The sequence below is a fragment of the Falco cherrug genome, chromosome 3 (genome assembly GCF_023634085.1).
Source record: "Falco cherrug isolate bFalChe1 chromosome 3, bFalChe1.pri, whole genome shotgun sequence".
NCBI lineage: Eukaryota > Metazoa > Chordata > Aves > Falconiformes > Falconidae > Falco > Falco cherrug.
In genome coordinates, this window is record NC_073699.1 from 98291510 (window position 1) to 98309849 (window position 18340).

The 18340-nt window shown below is 41.2% G+C and overlaps 1 protein-coding gene across 1 annotated transcript; it reads right to left on the reverse strand.

The window, feature by feature from the left end:
- Positions 1-1963: 1963 nt before the first annotated feature.
- On the reverse strand, positions 1964-18096 carry MYLIP (myosin regulatory light chain interacting protein). Its single transcript, XM_055705215.1, has 7 exons — positions 17843-18096; positions 16719-16909; positions 7298-7483; positions 6381-6578; positions 5888-6052; positions 3695-4115; positions 1964-3325 (listed from the first exon to the last, which is right to left on the reverse strand). The coding sequence occupies exons 1-7, from the start codon at positions 17927-17929 to the stop codon at positions 3236-3238; spliced, it is 1338 nt and encodes a 445-aa protein (XP_055561190.1). The 5' UTR covers positions 17930-18096; the 3' UTR covers positions 1964-3235.
- Positions 18097-18340: the final 244 nt, after the last annotated feature.

An 18340-nucleotide genomic window follows, 5' to 3' on the forward strand; every position in this document is an offset into this window, starting at 1 on the left:
CCCCCCCATTACAACATTCAGACAAAGCATCTTAGGAGGAAGAACAGCACCTGGGCAAACACAACCTGATGTTTTCTGCAGTACAGCTACGTGGCACGTGGAATCCAAGACTTCCCATTGTTTCTCTGACTCCTTGCAGCCCTCGGCAGCTCACAGAGGCTGGACACGGTACCTCCTGTAACAAGTGTGCTGGAACCGCAAACACTGAGCAATGCAGCAGTTCTGCATGGTTAAGCAACTTTTCCAGCATAGCATGAACAAGTACATCTCAAACAATGCTTCCCAAGAAAGCTGCCTGCGAACAAATCAAAGCTGCTCTTACATTGTTTCGCATCCTATTTGACCTTACATATAAACCAAGCGGGGCTGTTTGCGATTCACAGCGTTCAGAAGAGGTTACCTGGTGCCCAGCTCTCAGAGCAGGTAACAGGATTTCACCAAAACCACACTGGCTGCGGAGCGGATCGACATGTCCGTCTCGCCCCTCCTGGCTGGAAAGAGCCACCGGGCTCTGCTCGCACCCCACGCTCTGCTGATACCAAAATAGGCTCCCAACAGCCCCAGGTACAACCGGTCCTTGCCAGGCTCCTGCCCAGGCCTGTACCTCGCCGCCTGCCTGACGCTCTCCGTGGCTTTTCAAGTCTAGGCAGAGCACGTTTTCAGAAGTCACAGGCTTTGCCTGAATTCCACCGATGCCACATAACCTGTCAAACCCCACCCTGATTAGAGTTCCAACTGCTGAAATTGTTTATTAGGGATATCTAATTACACAGCCAACTTAATTACCAGGACCTGGAGTTAACACTTGCCTATTTTAACAGCATGAACTTGTCAAGTGCTTTAAATCAGACACATGTATTAACATCTACTTATATCAATTTATAATCCATTTCAGCCAGCTGCCATAGGATGATGGATTAGATGTTGCTAACAATTCTGTAGCACAGAACAGAGTGATGTTGGGAAGCCGGGAAGGTCTGCTTCAGCACTAATGTACATGGGTGCAGTAGCTGGATACAGTCTTTGAAAACTCATGTACCCATGCCTTCCTCATACATGGCATATAGGGACAATTTTTCTGCAGAATTATAATCTTTGAGAGTAAATTCAGTAGCACCCACTTGCCGAGTTGAAGTTTTCATCTTTAAAAAGGCACCTTGTGCACACCACTCTACATTGAGTCAAAGAGCACTTTTATACAGGATTAGTTGCCTAGTTGCCAGTATCTTCCCTCTTCCCTGACCACCCCAAAGTATTTTTATGTCCAGGGCCTCAAGCTTCAATCCCCAATGACCTGTCTTAACAAGAAGACATGCTACTCTGCAATAATATTTTAAATAGCAATAAATTTAATTTTAAGAGGTCATAGGTAAGTAGCTTCAGTTCATACTTGCCAGAATAGAGCTCCTCTGATGCCAGCACTGTCTTACATCCTCCAGCCAGAGCACCGTGCTGGAAGTGCTCAAGCACCATCTCTTCAAGAACTTGAAAGCAGAGTCATAGGTTAGTAAATATAAATAGCTTCAATCAAAAAAACCCACAACACAGCAAGACATTTGTAATTAAGAGCTTTCTAGACAGGACTACTGAAACTCCAACTCTCTACTCAAGCTGTGTTTGTTTTGTTTTTTTATTTTTTTATTTTTCTCATCTCACTGGAACATACCCCATATATCTGGGGCAATTTTATTGTAGGGAAGTTCTTCAAAGTTAATTCTGAAGGCTGTTTTACAGTTGGAATATGGCAGCTGTTGTAAGTACACTGCCTGAAACAAAGGTGGCCACAGCATCTGTTTTCCTCCCTCCCATGAAATCTGCATGCACCTGAGGAAACTTCACTAGCTCTCAAAACATGACACAACATTCAAGACTGTAAACATTAAAATACTTCATGCTGTATTTTCAGTTCAGTAATGCCTCAGATGATATAAGACTTGATGTTCTGAAATTCAATAACACAAAGTAGATTTTTAAAGTCCTTTATTAATCTGAATATAAAAAGACAGAAGCTGCCTACGATATAGGACAAAGCTCTTGCTTCATGAGGAAACAAAATCTTCTTTACAAAGTGAAAAAATAAATACCCTCTTAGAGTAAGGTTTATATGCTAATGTGTCATAAAAAAGTAGAGTTTTAATATTTTAACAAAATGTCTGTGCAAAGAAACAGATGCATAAACACACATTACTGCTACATTAAGGCAATATGAAAAGTATAGTCAGAAAATTTCAGTAAAGTGACAGTGTACTTTTCTAGCTTTGATTAAGCCAGTATTGCACCCAAACATGGTCTCTAGTTCCCTCTGTACCCTGGAGAATACACTAGGAAACCAGAGCCCAAAATGCCCAAGTAGGGGGGTGGAAATTAAGAACATTTTAGCAGGGAATGACCTACCTAATAAAGATGTTAACTAAAGAAAGCATTTAAAGTTATACACAATGCTTTAGAAATTAATGGTACATGTTTAATAGTTTAAAATCAGTCTCCAAAAAAATAAAGCCAACTTAAAAGGGCAGCTGACTACAGCTCCCAAGACCACCGGCCAAGCTGGATGTGGGAAACCTGGGAGCACGTTGACCATTGAGAGCTGGGAATGAAGTCCCCCAATGCTTCCACAGGACACTGCCAGCCAGAAGACCTTCTTGACCCACCCTCAACACTGAGATTAACTTGTCTTACTCTTCCAAAGCTATTCTGTCAGAATTGTTTTCTATATTACAGAATTTGCAGTTAAACAAACTGGATGAAGCCTTGTAACTTTAGTTTAAGAACCAGTTTTCTTCAAAAGAAATTCTCTCCTCTTTAAAGCAGTTTACTAAAAGCAGAAACTATGAGCCATACTAAACTGATATTTGTAAAAGCTACTCTTACTATCAAAATAAACAAAGTGACTGTACTAAAAAGGATTTAGAGAGTGTAAAATAAAAGGCTGCATTGCTCTCACTGGGTATACCTGTCTGTGTACACATTTCTCCAGGGTTACCAAGCTCTGTGGTAACACCACCATGCTACGAAATTAAGCATCATTCTCCTTTGAAGTAAAATCAGTTATACTTCTGCTCTCAAATGTCCCAAACCATTTTGGACATGCTGAATGACAAATGTGTATGTTGAAAAAATGACATATTTTTGCTTTTGATCATGGATAGGTGCCAGAGTGATTGCCTTCTTCACAATCAATGGTTGCATCTCATATTAGTGCAGTTTAAAGAGTACATGATGAGTTTAACGTAGATCATATCACAGTCAGATTGAGAAGACTGGTGTGGGTTGGCAAGTACACATGCTGGACATGCTCTACACGAGATCTGCACACAGGACACAACTGGAAAGAAAAAATATTAAGAAATTAGTTTACTTCATATTTTGAGTCTCTACACTTACTGGAGACTTCCTCCACACACAGTAACAGAGCACTTCTCCATAACCTCCGTATTTATAACAGGGTATTGTGAGAAACATGCAGCTAATCTTTACCCTCATTGCAAGTTCAGTTAGCACAGCTAAAACTTATCTTCCAAACACACTGTCTAAACAGAATGTTCTTTTGAATTAGTTTACCACAAACAAAATTGTAAATATAAAAGTTTCACTAGAATAGCAACATAAACATATTAATCCATGACTGAGGTATACAGAAAGGCAAGAACTCCCACATATCTGGTAACACCCATCTTAATGATCTTGCAATTACCTGTAACTGGGCAGCACAGGTCTTGCAGCATACGGTGTGGCCACAGGGACAAAAGGTCGAATTTATTTCTTCCTCACAACACACCATACAAAGCATGGACTCCTTTAGCTTCCGCAGCTTCTCTTGCAGAGCTTTTGTTTGTTGGCAGCTAAGACCCTCACAATTGTCACAGTTCATGCTACTTTCCGAAGACTTAAGGGGGGAACTTGGTGGGGTCTGGTCACTTCTTGAAACAAGATCCACAATGCCAGCATTATAAAGAGCTCGCCTTGCATGATCATAAACTTCTTTTGATGTTCTTTTAATGTCAAAGACATATTTTTTACCAAGATTAATGTTTTCATTCAGGAATAGAGATGCTAGGTGGCCCTTTAAGTCTCGACTATATTGCATCATGACAGCACTGGTGACAGTGTCACACCTATAAAACAATAGGACAAATGCAAGCTTGGTTAGTTAATACCAATAAACCTACCCCTACAGTAATTTGTGCCTAAAGCTGAAGTAACAGCACTGAAATCAAAGCAAATAAGAGTAGTCTGAGGTAAGTTAAGCTCTGGAATGTTGTCTGCAAGACAACTCTACTTTGAAAAGTGTAAAATGGAAAAAATACTTATTTTACATCTTCATAAATGTGAAGTGTCTGGTAAAAGAGTCAGCCTATGGAAGGGCCCTTCAGGCATTATGCTAATACAAGCAGACAACACTCACTTAATCCATGGTGCAGGTTAGCAACACTTATTTACACGGTGATTTCCAAGCACTGCATTACAGAATTCCAATTAATAATCTTTGGCATAACACTTCTTTGTTTAGACAGGCTCTCATTTTTAGCATAGTCAAGCTGTGTCTTTAACCAAACTTCCACTCAGTACTTTAAAGGCTAGTGTATCATCTGAAGGGAACCAGTGCAAATGCAGCATAGAGAACTAAATTAAGGCATCTGTATTTGCCACCAAGTATGTCAACTACCCTAAACCATGCCCGTCACATTTCAGTGACAGTTAAATTCTGCAGAAGTCTAAGGCATATCACTTCTCTAGACAACATGGGAAAGAAAAGCCAAACAGAACAACAAGGACTACAGCCTCACAGGGCCCAAGGTCCAATATCTAAGCTATGGCCAAATCCTATCGCCTAACTAAATTCTGCTCAAATTAAAATGAGAAACTGCAAAGGACAGCAGAAGTTACAAGCAGAGACAAAGAACAAGTTTAGATGGTCTAAGTAGTTACATAATGCTTTAATTGTCTGGAAAACAATATGAAGAGTGCAGAACAGCAGTCCAAGGGCATGTCATTGCAGAACAAAACAAGACATGCTTAACATCTGGCTCACAAAAATAGGTAGTGGTTACGTGCCGATTAGCTGCAGTGGTTAGAAAGGCAACTAATTAACATTAATTGCTGTAACTGTATTAAAATAGATAATTTGAGAAGCTGGACAGGTCTTTGCCTAGTGTAAGTACCTTCTTCTAAGTCCAATTCTTCCCTTACAAAGTAATTGAAACTGCTGTGTGGTAGTTAGAGAAAGCACCACTAAGTGTCTTTGGCAGTTCTACTGATAAGTGTTGGGCCTCACAGTAGGAATGAAAAGGGGTTTATAAAAGCCAGCCTTTGACAAATGAGTATCACAGCCCTACCCCAAAGAACACAGGATAAAGACAATGGATAGCTGCTGGCATGAAACAAAATCCTGGGCATGTGAGCAAGTAGAGGAATTGTAGGAAAATTTAAATATATGGGACAGAAAGGTGGCATACAGGTAACTTCCAGCAACTGGAGGAGCCAAATAAAGGAGAAACAAGGCGTACATGTACATCTGAGCTACATATTCTGAAGGACAAGATCTTTTCTCTTCCTTTGCTCTCTCATCCTCCTACTCACATAGGGACAAAAACCTATGTGCTGTTTATGAAGCATCAAAGAACACAGCAAGTTTTTATTCTGAAGTGTTGTTATTCATAGAGGTAGACTGAGAAGTTTCGCTTACTTTCTTGTATTCCCACACAACAAAATGGAGAGCAGCAAAAAACTGTTCAGCTTCTGGACTTAAGAGGAAAGTAGAGACTGCAAAGACAATGACATTTCGCAAAGAATTTCCAAAGAGCAGTCAGACCGCTGGCTGCTTAAGCGCTTCATGCAAATACTGTGGAAAAGAGCAGCAGTAGTCGACTCCAGTGGCAGTACCAACCTGTAAAATGCATGTGTCTCTGTAATTGCTCTGTAGAGTCCACTTGCTGCCCTTGTACTGATCATCTTGAACAAGAGAACTACACTATTACCAGACTCCTTGGTAATGGTCAGATATACATTCTTCCCAGACTGAGTTGCCATTTGAACAACAGGGTAAGCAATCCTGTAGATGAATATAAAAAAAGAATTGTTTAGCTTTTAAGGATAAGGGTATTTTCCACATACTACTACAGCCTAATTTTTGGGGGTTACAATAATCTCCAACTGTGGTCTGTAATGCTGGACTGAAGATGCTGCCTCAAAAATACATATAGAAATCAAGAGTACTGAGGCCAGCTGTCATCTTGATAAGCAGGTAGTGTCCTCAAACCATACATTCCAACAGCCCCTTTTAGTAATTTATAGAGCAGTTGTGTATTTATGTAAAAAAGAGAGGCATGCTCAGTACTTCTGAAAAATGGAAGATGAAAATGGTTCCACAAAACACATACCTGTTGATAGGACTGAAGTCATCTTTACAGATGCATATGCCTTCAGGTCCAACACCAATGAGGAGTTTTTGCCCTTCGCTGTCTCTTACCGAGTGCCACTCTACCCCATAGTTCTCCAGTGTTGTAGCAATCTGTAGAACCTGGTACTCAGCAGAAGCTTGACTGAGACCTTCTAGCTCCTTGTGCTTTGCAATAATGCTGTTGATAAAAAGATTAAGGATAGGTGAAATTAACTCAGGTGTGTGCCGTTACTGTCAGCAGCTTGTTTTAACATGGGTTTAGATGACCTAGTTAAACAGATTAAACACTCCTGACCTGCTTTATCTGGCTATAGACTTCCAGTAACCATGATAACTGGAAAGAATTGAGAATTACCCAAACATCCTGAGAATGCTCGAGAGACAATACTGTGCATTTTCTTAATAATTAAGAAGCTACATGTAATCAAGGCTTTCCAACTACCCCCCTCCAACATATTTACCTGAACAACCATTAAGTTCATAACCAAAATAAGACCTACAGGAAAGCATGACAGTTTTTGATACTCAGGAATTTAGCTTTGAAGGTGTTTCAGGAATCCCATTTACTTGTCAGTGTAAGGGTACTAAGCCAGATAAATTCTTGTTACTTCGTTTCACAAGTGTAGGTCTAAGATACACTTGCAAATTGATTACCCTGCTCCAAGTACTATACAGCTTTTGCTCTTCACAAAAAACCCAAAAACTATTCATAATTGAGCTTAAAAGTGAACTGAAATCAGAACAGTAGTTAAACATTCAGGTTGTATTTTGATCTGCAAAGCCATCTAAATTGTGTTTTTAAGAACACAAGGATTGAGTACAGCATCAACAATAAAGGGCATAACATTTTATTCTTTTGTCTCCAGAAAGGAGATTATATCATGGTGCTCTTTTTACCTCTCCAAAATGGTAGTGGTGAGCTCTTTTGCACACAACTCTTCATAACTGTACTTGGCGGTGTTCTGGTTATAATCTCCAAACTTCATCTGTGCCAGCAATGCACTAAGTTCAATTGCATGCTCTGAAGAACACTGAAGATTACCAGCAAGAAGATCTTCTTTTATATGCAAGAAAAACATATGCCTGCAATGGAATCAGAAATATTTGCTTACACAAAACATTGAAAGATGTTTGTAATCAAGATATGTATCAAACATCTCAGGTATGTTTGAGTAGCCATTAAAGTCTGGCACAGGGAAAAGAAAAGGGCCTCCATCTTATTCACTTGAAAGTTGAAGTTACAGTCTTCAGTTGTATCTAAAAGCATATCATGTTCTTATTCTTAAGAACTGCTTTAATCCTCAAGACCACCTAGCAATTTCAATTTAGTGAGAAAAATATCAATGAGGTATTTGGATTAGTTCTGTTTAATTTTTTGGTTGCCATTTACAAATTACTCTGCATTTCACAAAAGCAAATTTGGGAAGAGCAGCCCAAGACAGCATACACACTTTCATCACACAACAGGAGAAGCCATACACTTTCTCTATGCAGTAGAAATGCCTCTGCCACCACAGTCAAAGGGAAGATGGTGCTTTTTTCAGGGACATGATTCAAACTCAAAACACCTGAAGAGGCACTGTGGAATAACATACAACAACATCTGCTGTGTAAGCACATTTCTCAGACCAGCCTTTACACTTGATGAAGGCAGGCTTGACAAGTAGCTGGAAAATTCACAAAGCTGCTCTTAATTACCCAACAGGTCAGTTAGACAAATCAACATTTCCACCAACATTAACAGCAGCCTGCTATTTCCTCTATAGCCTACCTTAACTTCTATAAATTCATCCTTATCTCCCCTCAGGGAAGACAATGTGAATTTCCTACCATTTGTTCTTAAGCCTCAACATGTTTAGAGAAACCAAATACAGAAGTAGTTATATATCACTGAAAAAAATCTTTCAATAAATGAAGCCTAGCACCCACAGATGTATGTCTTAGCTTCCACTGTAACAGGACATTCACATTTTACTTTTCTAAAGTTCAGTGTAATCTACTTTCTTTAAAAACCTGTAATTAATCACTCATTGAAGCTGAAGATTCTAAGAAGTGATTAGCTTTCCTTCCAACAGGAACTTCGGATAATCTGTTATGTATATCATGTTGTAGCACTCTACAATTCCATTGTAGAGCAGGGAGAACAGGGCTACTTCTTCAGCACTATGAGCAATTATGTAACTTGGAAAATCTGCGTTCATTTTTAGCTTTACTATGTAACTCCTGCAGCTAATACTGGCCCGAAAGATGCCCTGTATCCAGAACTTTTGTATTCAGGAAAACAGATACAGAATTATCCCATAAGCTGCCCTAGAATCCATTTCCAAACCCACACAACAAGTGACATCTTCAACACCTCCCTTTGCAAGCAGCTTGAGGCATGCCTGAGCTTCGCTGCAGTTGTGACAGAAGTGCTTAACTGCATCACTCTGATGTCTAGACAACAGTCTACACTTCAGCAGTTCTAGCTGGGGTCTGGTGGGAGCAAGTATGCTCACTGTGCTGCATACAAGTTTAGGTGGCAAGAGGATCAGAACTTCAAACATTACAGTTGTCTCCACTGTTAACAGGTTAATCCTGTTCAGGATTTTTTTTTTTGGAGCCAAGTCCCAGACCTCTGCTACAATCTTTCTTTCCTTGTTAACATTTGGCTCGGGCCACAGAAAGCCCTACCCTGTGGCTTTTAAAATGCACTGGTTGTACATGCTCCTTTGGGGGCTCAGTCCTTAAATCCAAACAAAGTATTTGCCGAATTACTAAAATGCTATGGCAAAAAAAATAGTATGCATTTCCCCAACTCCAATCAACATTTCAGAAAAGAAATGGCTTTTCATGCACTTTTGAACCTCTTAATACTAGAACAGGTTTTCCAGTCATTATAACTATGTACTAATTACACATGCAGTATTTAAAAGAAGTATCTAACAATTTTATTCTCATTCACTGAAATGTGTTTAACTACCACACCTAAATGCTTGGATCTTCCATTTTATGCATGACAGCACTGACTACACCGGGAAAAAAGTCAGTCTTCTCCCCATGCTGGGAAGACCTTATTGACATCAAGCAGGGAGCTGAAAAACAAAAGACTGCTCCTGCAAATACAGACACATCACAGAAGCAACTACAGCAGAGGCACAGCTTGTGCTCTAAAAAGCCAGTAATGGCATAGGTAGACAAAAGAACTAAGGCACAATGTGAAACAGCATCACATCAGCCAACATACTTCCCATAACTGGCTCATATCACATAAGGGAAAACATCTCACAGACTAAGTGACTTTGCATTTTTCTGATAAAGGGGACAGATATGGCATCTATAAATAAGAGACAGTTATTGCAAAGTAACTAGAATTATGCAAGTTTGTGTCCTGGCTTACAATGTGGTAAGCTATTTTGTTAAGTCAGAGAAAATGGACAAACCCACCCACATTTAATAGGCCATCTCACAGTCATTGGTTTGCACCCAAAAACCCCATTGCTGGCCCAAGTCCATTGCCTAAACTGCACCCATAATTGGTCAGAAACTAGTTAACATAGGGCCTGCCTATTTTCAAACAGCAAACAACTTTATACTGATATGCCACAGCAGCTACCCTGAACCAGAGGTCAGGTAGCAAATTCACTGCTGATTTGTTGGTTTGTGGTTTGTTTTTTTTCATTTTGGATCCTTAATTGTGTTTAAGCAAAAGCATCTAGAAATTTGAAAGAGCTGCAAATATTTTATACATCTGAAAAAGCGATTCTGATTAGTACAGATTTTGATCAGCCCATCCAGCCTTTAAGACTACACTTCTCCCAAGTTAAACATTAATATATCCATGGCAAAAATCACCCTTCAAGGTTCAAAGCATGACACCAGCCAGAATCTGATTATAAAAGCACATTTTTCTTTCTTTTACGCAAAACTAAAAAAAGTCTTTTGAACCTTAGAAAGGCAAAAAAAGTGCTTTTATTGCTGAATACAGTCAAGCAAAACTAAAGCATTAGGAGCCTTGAGGCAGTTCCTTATCTAATTCTGCAGTCTAAAGGACCCAACAAATTGTCTGTAGAAAACCCTGTCATATTACAGATTCTATTAGCCACCAGAAAGTATTTAAGTTTTTGTAAATTAGATTGTGACCTAATCAACAGCACTCAATCCACTGCACTTCCACTCTAGGAATCTCTAGGTACAGTGAAAATATTGTTAAAGCTTTTCCCATCTCTAAATATACTGAGGCTGTACAGTAAAAGGGTACTCAGTTTTTCAAGGAATTTCAGTGTTAGTATTTTACACTTAATGGAATTTATTAGTAAGTTTAAACTGTTAAAACTGAGAACTGAACTGTGCATAGCAAGTCCTCTAAAGGTTGCATTTCCAACATCATGGACAATGTCCTAGTTTGACCACCATGTAAGAAACTAGTTTGTTTCTGCATCATTCACCACTTCAGTTACACATAATACATTAATACTACCTGTTATAAATCTGAGAAACAAGTCACACAAAAGGTATGTTTCCTACTGCCTGCCCCAATATTCTCCTGGCACGCTCTGCAGCTTTTCACTACTTTTTCCAAAACTTCATTTAATCTTTAAATCTTCATAGAAAACAAGTCAGTCTTCACAACTCTGAACTTCAATCAATTGGTGTGGCTCCTAGTCATCTTAAAACCTGGCAGACACATTGGGACATTGAACAACTAGTGGCAGCTTTAAGAACAAACAGAGCTTTCCACTGCACTTGTAGCCCAAGTTCTACACACAACAGCATTAGTACAAAAGACAGTCTATATAACCTAAACCAGTCTTAGTTTCCACCCTGAACCTCATGCTAGCTAGATATTCCTGTGGAATAAATCATGGCACATTTCCTTTGACTTTCACAGTTCAGAACAGTACATAGGAATACTGCTTAGAGGACAAAGCATTAAGCTGCCAAAACTATATAGTCACTGCCCAGGCAGAATTTCTTCCTTTCCAAAAGAAAAAGCAGTTTTAAAATTAGGACAGGACTACATGCTTTCTTCAAGCACTAGATACAAAATATAAAGTCAGTGTAATCTTTTTGCCCCTGTGCTTCCCATAAAATTCAAGTTCTATGTCATTTTACTGAGTGTTTTAATATGCACATGTACAGTGTGATTAATGTGTTTTAGTTGCAGATAAATAATTTCACACAAATGCTGTAGAAAGGGAAGGTTGCAAGGAAATTTCAGCAGATTTTACAAAAAGCTAAAAGCTACCAAACCGAAGTCACAAACCTAGATATTACATCAATCCCTTCCTGCCCCCTCTGAAGCAATTTATGCAGGCTCACTATACTGAACACCACTAGCAGAAACTGATGTCAGCATTTCAGTACAATGCAATTCCTACAGGAGGCAAATCACCTCTTCTGTATTCATCTGAGCTGGCCATGACAACCCCACAAAATAAGTACTACAAAAAAGAGTATATGCAATAGAAGATCGATTTCTCTTTCATAATTCATTAAAGACAATTATGTCCATTACAAATCAAAGTTCTGCACTGAAAGCTTTGTTTCTACTACTTTTTAAATCCAAGGAAGGAAGACAGGACAAAAATCTAAAGACTATACTAGAAGTTTTAAGCTGTAAACTTAGCTGTCAGTGGAAAAAGTGACAAGCCCCAATCCTTTACAAATATAAGTATCTGTGTATGACTAACAATTCCTAAAATAGAAATAGAGCCAAAAGAGCCCATTTCTTCACCAGACTACTGGCAAGAACCTTAGCATACATCCCAAGGAATTGCCCGTTCTCTTTGGGGTATGACATTTCTTACCACAGGGTAGGGCTCTTCCCCCTGCTGTGAATTTACAACTCTCTGTAGTCTAAAGGAATCAAAATAGAGAGGCATAATTTTTCTCCCTAAAAATATATTGAAAAAAGACCTCTAAATCTATAGGAATAATATCTGGTTTTAGAAACAGAAAAAGGCCACTCCACATGAAAAAGCAAAGCCATCAGTTACAACTATGTTCCTCAGTATCTTTGCTCTTATTTGCTCTCAGCAGGGTGGGTGAAAGGTTACCAACTACAATCAACTCAGATTGAAACAGATTCATTAAATTCATCCTGGTGTCTACTACAGCAGGCTTTTCTTGCTGTATAAGAAATATGACTCCACTGCACCAGCCAATGTTGTAAGATAACATTATGGTTTTTTCCTATTTCCTATCTACTACATGTGTAACTTTAAAATATTTTGCAAGCCAGCTCTTAATTTTAACTAATTCATCAATACAACTGGTTAACAGTCCTGAACTGATGTACTTTGTAAATAAAAGTCAAATACTGGGAAACATCACACAGCTTTCAACCACTTCTAAAACATTACCTATCTCAAGCCTGGCAAAATACGGCTCTTTCAAATGCTTCATGAGATTGTGTGGCTTGTTAGAATCCAACACATTTTAAATTGTCATGGTTTACATACAAATACTCAATTTTCAGTCATGTTACACAAGACAAGTAACTGCCCATTTTGAATCACATCTGGGTAAATCTTACATTGCTGAAAAAATGATTCACTTCAAAATTATTTCCACTTTTGTGCAGTCACCACAATGTTGTCTTTATCCTGCCAGACTCAAAAACCATTGTTCTCCTGGACGACCGCTTGGCACAATCTGCCTCTTGCACAGCTCGGCAAACTCTCTCAGTTAAGGTGAATGCCAGCTTCAAGACTTCTCCACTACATGTTTCACAAAGGCAGCTTTTAGCTGAAGCCCAAGAACTTTCCACCCTGAGACAGCAGTGCAGGCCAATCACTAATTGTAGTTGGGCTCCGTGAGTGCCATGCCATTGCCCATTTGCCCAGTGGCTGCCAGCCAAGGTTGCTACTAGCCAAGGATACTGCCAGGCAGTGGCCTGCAGTTATACCGCTCTACCCACCCAGGCCCTCAGCACCACTGCCAGCCCTCAGCAATGCCTGCTGGTCAAGCACAATCTTTCCTCCCAGCCCCAGCTCCTCACCCTACTTCAGAAAATCCAATCAGACAAGCACTCATAAATCATCCTGACAAAACCCCTGCTTTTTACTTTTTTTACTAACTGTTGCATTACCTATCAAATACAGGGCACAGTGAAAACTAACACAGAGCTCATGATCTAGATCTCAGACCATCAGATATCTTTAAGCAAAGAGACAGCAGTCATTTTCAAGCCAGTGTGATCCTCCATTCAAAAAAAATAGTTACTCAAACTGCTCTAAACAAGCACACTGTTCACATTTCAGACTTTGTTTGTGAAACTGGCCAACAGCAGCAGATGAAATTTGAATAGTGTTCTTGCACTGAAAACAATTCCAAACTACAAAATCCTGTGGTGAAATTCAGTACCAGGCAGTCAAAAAACCCCCTAGAAACTGAGATCCAAAGAACAATAGAAAGAAATCACTTTTATTCCTGTAAAAAGAAAGAAAGTGCCTTATGAAGGGGTTTTTCTTTCCCCTGCAATTCTTCCATTGACAAAGCACTTCATGAAGGTCGTTTGTTCCCATAGTGGTCAAAGGTACAATAACCTGCTCTGCCTTTGCACTCAGTAGGCAAGAAGGCTCCCCTGCATAAGAAGATTAAAATGCATGGGGTTGTGATCTTCCACTGGATTGCACAGATTAAAGGTAACAGAAGCAGAGGTTGATGTTCAGTTGCCAGATCAGCTTCTCACGCAGCATGTAGAAACCTGAATATTAAATTGCTACAAACATACACCCGAGTTGTAAATTTAAAAGACTAAGATCTTTAACAAAGCAGTACAACTGAGGTCAACAAAGCTTCTGAAGTACATAGAAAAAACTGGTAACAACTGAGTCCCAACATTTGCTATTATCATGATGAAGCATATCAACAGAATTTAGAATTACTTGCAACCTCCCAGATTTACAGAAGCAGTCTCAACATGCATCTTATTTCTATATAAAACCTGCATCAGAGGCAGCCAAGTAAAAGACTGGGAGACTTCCTCAGCAGTCTTCACACAAGGGACAAGACAGCAGCTCTGCTAGAATTACCTTGTACACGAGTTGTGGACACAACTGCTAAAGGAAACAAAGGATACCCATCACTGCTTCTTCATCAACTAGCACACTGACTTTGCAAGTAAAGGTAAAAAACAAGGTGTCAGCTGTAACAGTACAGCTAATCCTTGCAATTCCATGATACACCTATTGATTTAAAGTTCAGTGACTGGTTTCATAGAATGTTTCATCTTCTCCTTGACACCACAATTGCTTACATGAAAACTAAATATGAGTGCACAGCTATGTGCACACACAAATCTTCAAGCAGACCCAAGTAGGGAAAAAAGGCTCATCTGAAACTGTGTCAACACTACAGAAATACACATTAACCACAGACACTATGGAATTCTAGGTCTGCTACATGTCAACTCCTGGGCCCACACAATTAAAAGGCAGCTACCACAGACTGGTTTACAGCTTGGTTTTAGGAAGAACACTAATAATACTCAGGATGTAGACTGCACAGCTTAACTGAAACCTCAGGACTATTCACATTTGCAAGAGTGACATTAAAGGCTAGTTTCAATGCCTGTTGCTCTCCAAAATTTTAAGTAATTGTTTCCACAGCAGAGTTTTACTAGATCTGATGACTGAGCCTCTATTAATTTTAAAATGGTTTGTTGAAAATACTAGCTTTAGAACAGTCTTAATTCATACATAAAAGAAAAAGCCTGTCCCACCTACAACCTTTTGAGTCATCTTTATAGCAGAGAAGTACTTGCTACTTTGATGTATATATACACAAGCTCTGTCACATTCCAGCTACACAACCTGTCTTTTAGGCCCTTGGGGTATGTTTCACCAGTTCAAGCTCTCTATTAACTTGTGCAACCTGCCAAGTCTTGCATTGACAGTGTTGAAGGCAAGAACACAGGTGTCTGCAAAAACCTTGTAAAGCTGAGCAAACATTCATCAAGGATGGCATAAAAGTGCCAATACACCAGCTTTAGGCTTCCTCTGGTTCACTCTGATTTGGTCTGTGTGTGGAGACACATCCAACATGCTCAGAGCAATCTCTTCTGCCTCATCAGATATGAAATTGTGTTGCTCCTTTTGTTCGACATTAAAATCCTTCATTATTTGGTTTTAAATAATCTCAGTGAGTACAACTATAAATAAGATGACGAACTTCTTCAGGGAAAATACTCCCAAATGAGGCACATCAAAAAAGGAATTTGGTTAGAATGCATTTGCCCAACTAAAGCTATTATATAGGACAACTACAGTCTAACTTCATAGCAGCCTGAAAACTTTTCAACCAGACTGATGAGCTAAAACCACTGCTCCCCAAAAGCCTCTCCTCTGTACATTAGTTCAAAAAACAAGACAATATATGCATGCTCCTAACTCAAAAGCTTTTCTCTATAAAAACATTGGACCATGCCGTCAGCCTCTGACCAAATTATTTAGACAAATATTCTGAAGAACTCTATTGTATTCATGGTCTTAATTCTGAAAGGACCAAGTTAACATGAATAGTGAAAACATGTTTTGACATTATCGTACAGACACTAGATTTTTATTTGTCCCATTTATATTAACCAGACTATCTAAAAACAAACAAAAAAATGAGTTGAAAGGTCAGCATTAAATATATCTATGCACAGCTTTCTATGAAGGTAACTCAGTTGCTATTCACGTAGTAAACAAACTCAAGGAGCAAAAGCAAATGTTCACTATAGTAATCTTAGGAGACTCAATTTTTACAACTGGCTAGCAGTATAACAATTTGGTTAAGAGGACTGGCAACAGAAGCAGCAAAACAGCTGTTTCTTTTGTAGCCTCAAAGAGCCTGTAGCTATTTGAAAGTTACTGTAACATAATACCAGACAAAAAGGAATTCAGCAAGTTTTTGCTCTGTGGGAGGAATTGTTTCCTGCCTTTCTGTACCAGTGGTTTAGAACGACCTAGAGTAACACCACTGAACAGGGGTTACTATCGGACATGCAAATACCATATAAGTAATATGGTACTGGTAGCTCATTTTCACCCACTTCCAGCACTAAGTGCTCATAGAATTATGATTCTATGATTCTATGATTACTTATTACACTGATTACTTACTGGTAGCTACACAATATTTAAAAATATCAGCAGGTTTTGTTGTTTTTTTTAAAAGGAATAACATTTAAAGAACACTAAGGCTTTAAAACTACACAGAAAAGTCAAGCAAGATTACCAGAAGTAATAACTAAGAAAGAAATAAAACCAATGTGTAATTACTTTCAGAAGTTACACAAATTAAAAACCAAATAATAAGTTAAGTCTACTTACAATCATCTTTACCTTACCTTGTTTGTTCTTGTAAGATAAGATGCGGCTCTACAAAAAACTTTACTCTTAATTTCAACCGGTAAGGGGCTAAACCATCCATCTGCTGGGAGATTCTGTTCCTCAAATTCAGCCACAGGTTCTCCCCTTTGCTGCCAGTGAACTGCAGTCCAAAATAATCAACTTCTATAATTCCCAACCTTCTGCAAACCTGAAAGAAAGAGGTCCTTTATAATGAAGCTACAACATAATGATGAAAGTTATCACCTGAATCGAGCATCGTTTCAGACTGCTCACTTAGAACACAAACAAATAAGCCCTGCTGGGAGCACCTTTACACAAAAGGTTACTTAATTACTTGGAGTTTAAGTTGCAAACAAAAGAGCACGTAGACAAATACCAAGAATAAACTGGGAATTTCTCCACCAGCTGAAAACCACACAGACTTCCACGGTCAAATCTCATCCCCCCTTCTCACCCCCTGAACAGGCACTTAAGAGGGTCAGCGGATTTCCAAAAGAGCTGAGCATCTGTTATGCAACACCACAGCCAGCAGCGCTTTCTAGGCAAGAAGAAAAAGAAGTACAACCCTTAAGTTTTATTTAGGTGCCACCACCAGACCGGGCTGCTGCGTTCGACTCTCCCCATCGTCCGCCCCTGCCACATCCAGGCGGTGGCGACCAAAAGGCGAAACCACCTGGCCCAGCACGGCCCCAGCAGGCCACGGGGGCCACCTCGGCCCCGCCCGGGCGGCCCCACCCGGGCCAGGCGGGCCCCACCGGTGCCCCCAGCTGAGGGACGGCTCCGGCCGGCTGCGGGGGCAGGCCGGGGCCCGCCTGGCCCACAGGCGCCGGGGGGGGAGAGGCGGGAGGGCCGGTGCGCGCCCGGGCGAGGGATGCGGCAGCCGCCGCATCCAACATGGAGAGAGAGGAAAAAAGAAAACAAAAAAAAGGAAGAAAAAATACAGAAGGGAAGCGGGGAGACCGGGGCGCCCCCCCCGCCTCACGCCCCCCCCGCCCCCAGCCGCCGGGGCGCGCGCCCGCCGGCTCTCGCGCGCGCCCCTCAGGCGGCGGCCCGTCACCCATCGCCCGCCGCCCCCAGCCCCGGCGGCCGGAGCGGAGAAGCGCGCAGCGCGGCCCCTCACCTGGTTGAGGCAGTCCTCGCCGTTGGCTTTCGCCTCTACCTCCACCTCCATCACCACCGCGTCCGGCCTGGTCACATAGCACAGCATGGCTGGGGGCAGCCAGCGCCGCCGCTGGCACGAACACCCGGAGCGGCTGGTACGGCCGCCGCCGGCGGGGAAGCGCCGCTGTCGCTACAGGCTGAGGTGCCCCCGCGCCCCCGGCCGCCGCCCAACGCCCGGCCACCGGCAGCGCGCTGCCCGCCGTCCCCGCCGCCCCCGTGCTTGCGCTCCGCCGGCTCCGCTCCCTCCTCATATACCCTCCGCCTCCCCCTCCCCCCGCCGAGCGGCACCTGCGGGCCAATCACGAGGCGCCGCTCAGCGCTGCGGGGCCGCCGCCGCCACCAATCAGCGCCGCCGTCCGCGGGACGCTGCGGTGGCCGGGCTGGGCGTGTTGTTGTCGTCGCTCTCTACCGCCCCCTGCCGGGCCGCACCGCCCGCGGCCACCGGCGGGACACCCGG

What these genes read in the sequence shown, in the direction of transcription:
- MYLIP (XM_055705215.1), bottom strand. Translation starts at nt 17,929, where the DNA reads ATGCTGTGCTATGTGACCAGGCCGGACGCGGTGGTGATGGAGGTGGAG. An exon ending in ACCACTACCATTTTGGAGAG is followed by an intron (nt 6,579 to 7,297) that starts GTAAAAAGAGCA and finishes TTTTATCAACAG; the next exon opens with CATTATTGCAAAGCACAAGG. An exon ending in GACTTCAGTCCTATCAACAG is followed by an intron (nt 6,053 to 6,380) that starts GTATGTGTTTTG and finishes ATTCATCTACAG; the next exon opens with GATTGCTTACCCTGTTGTTC.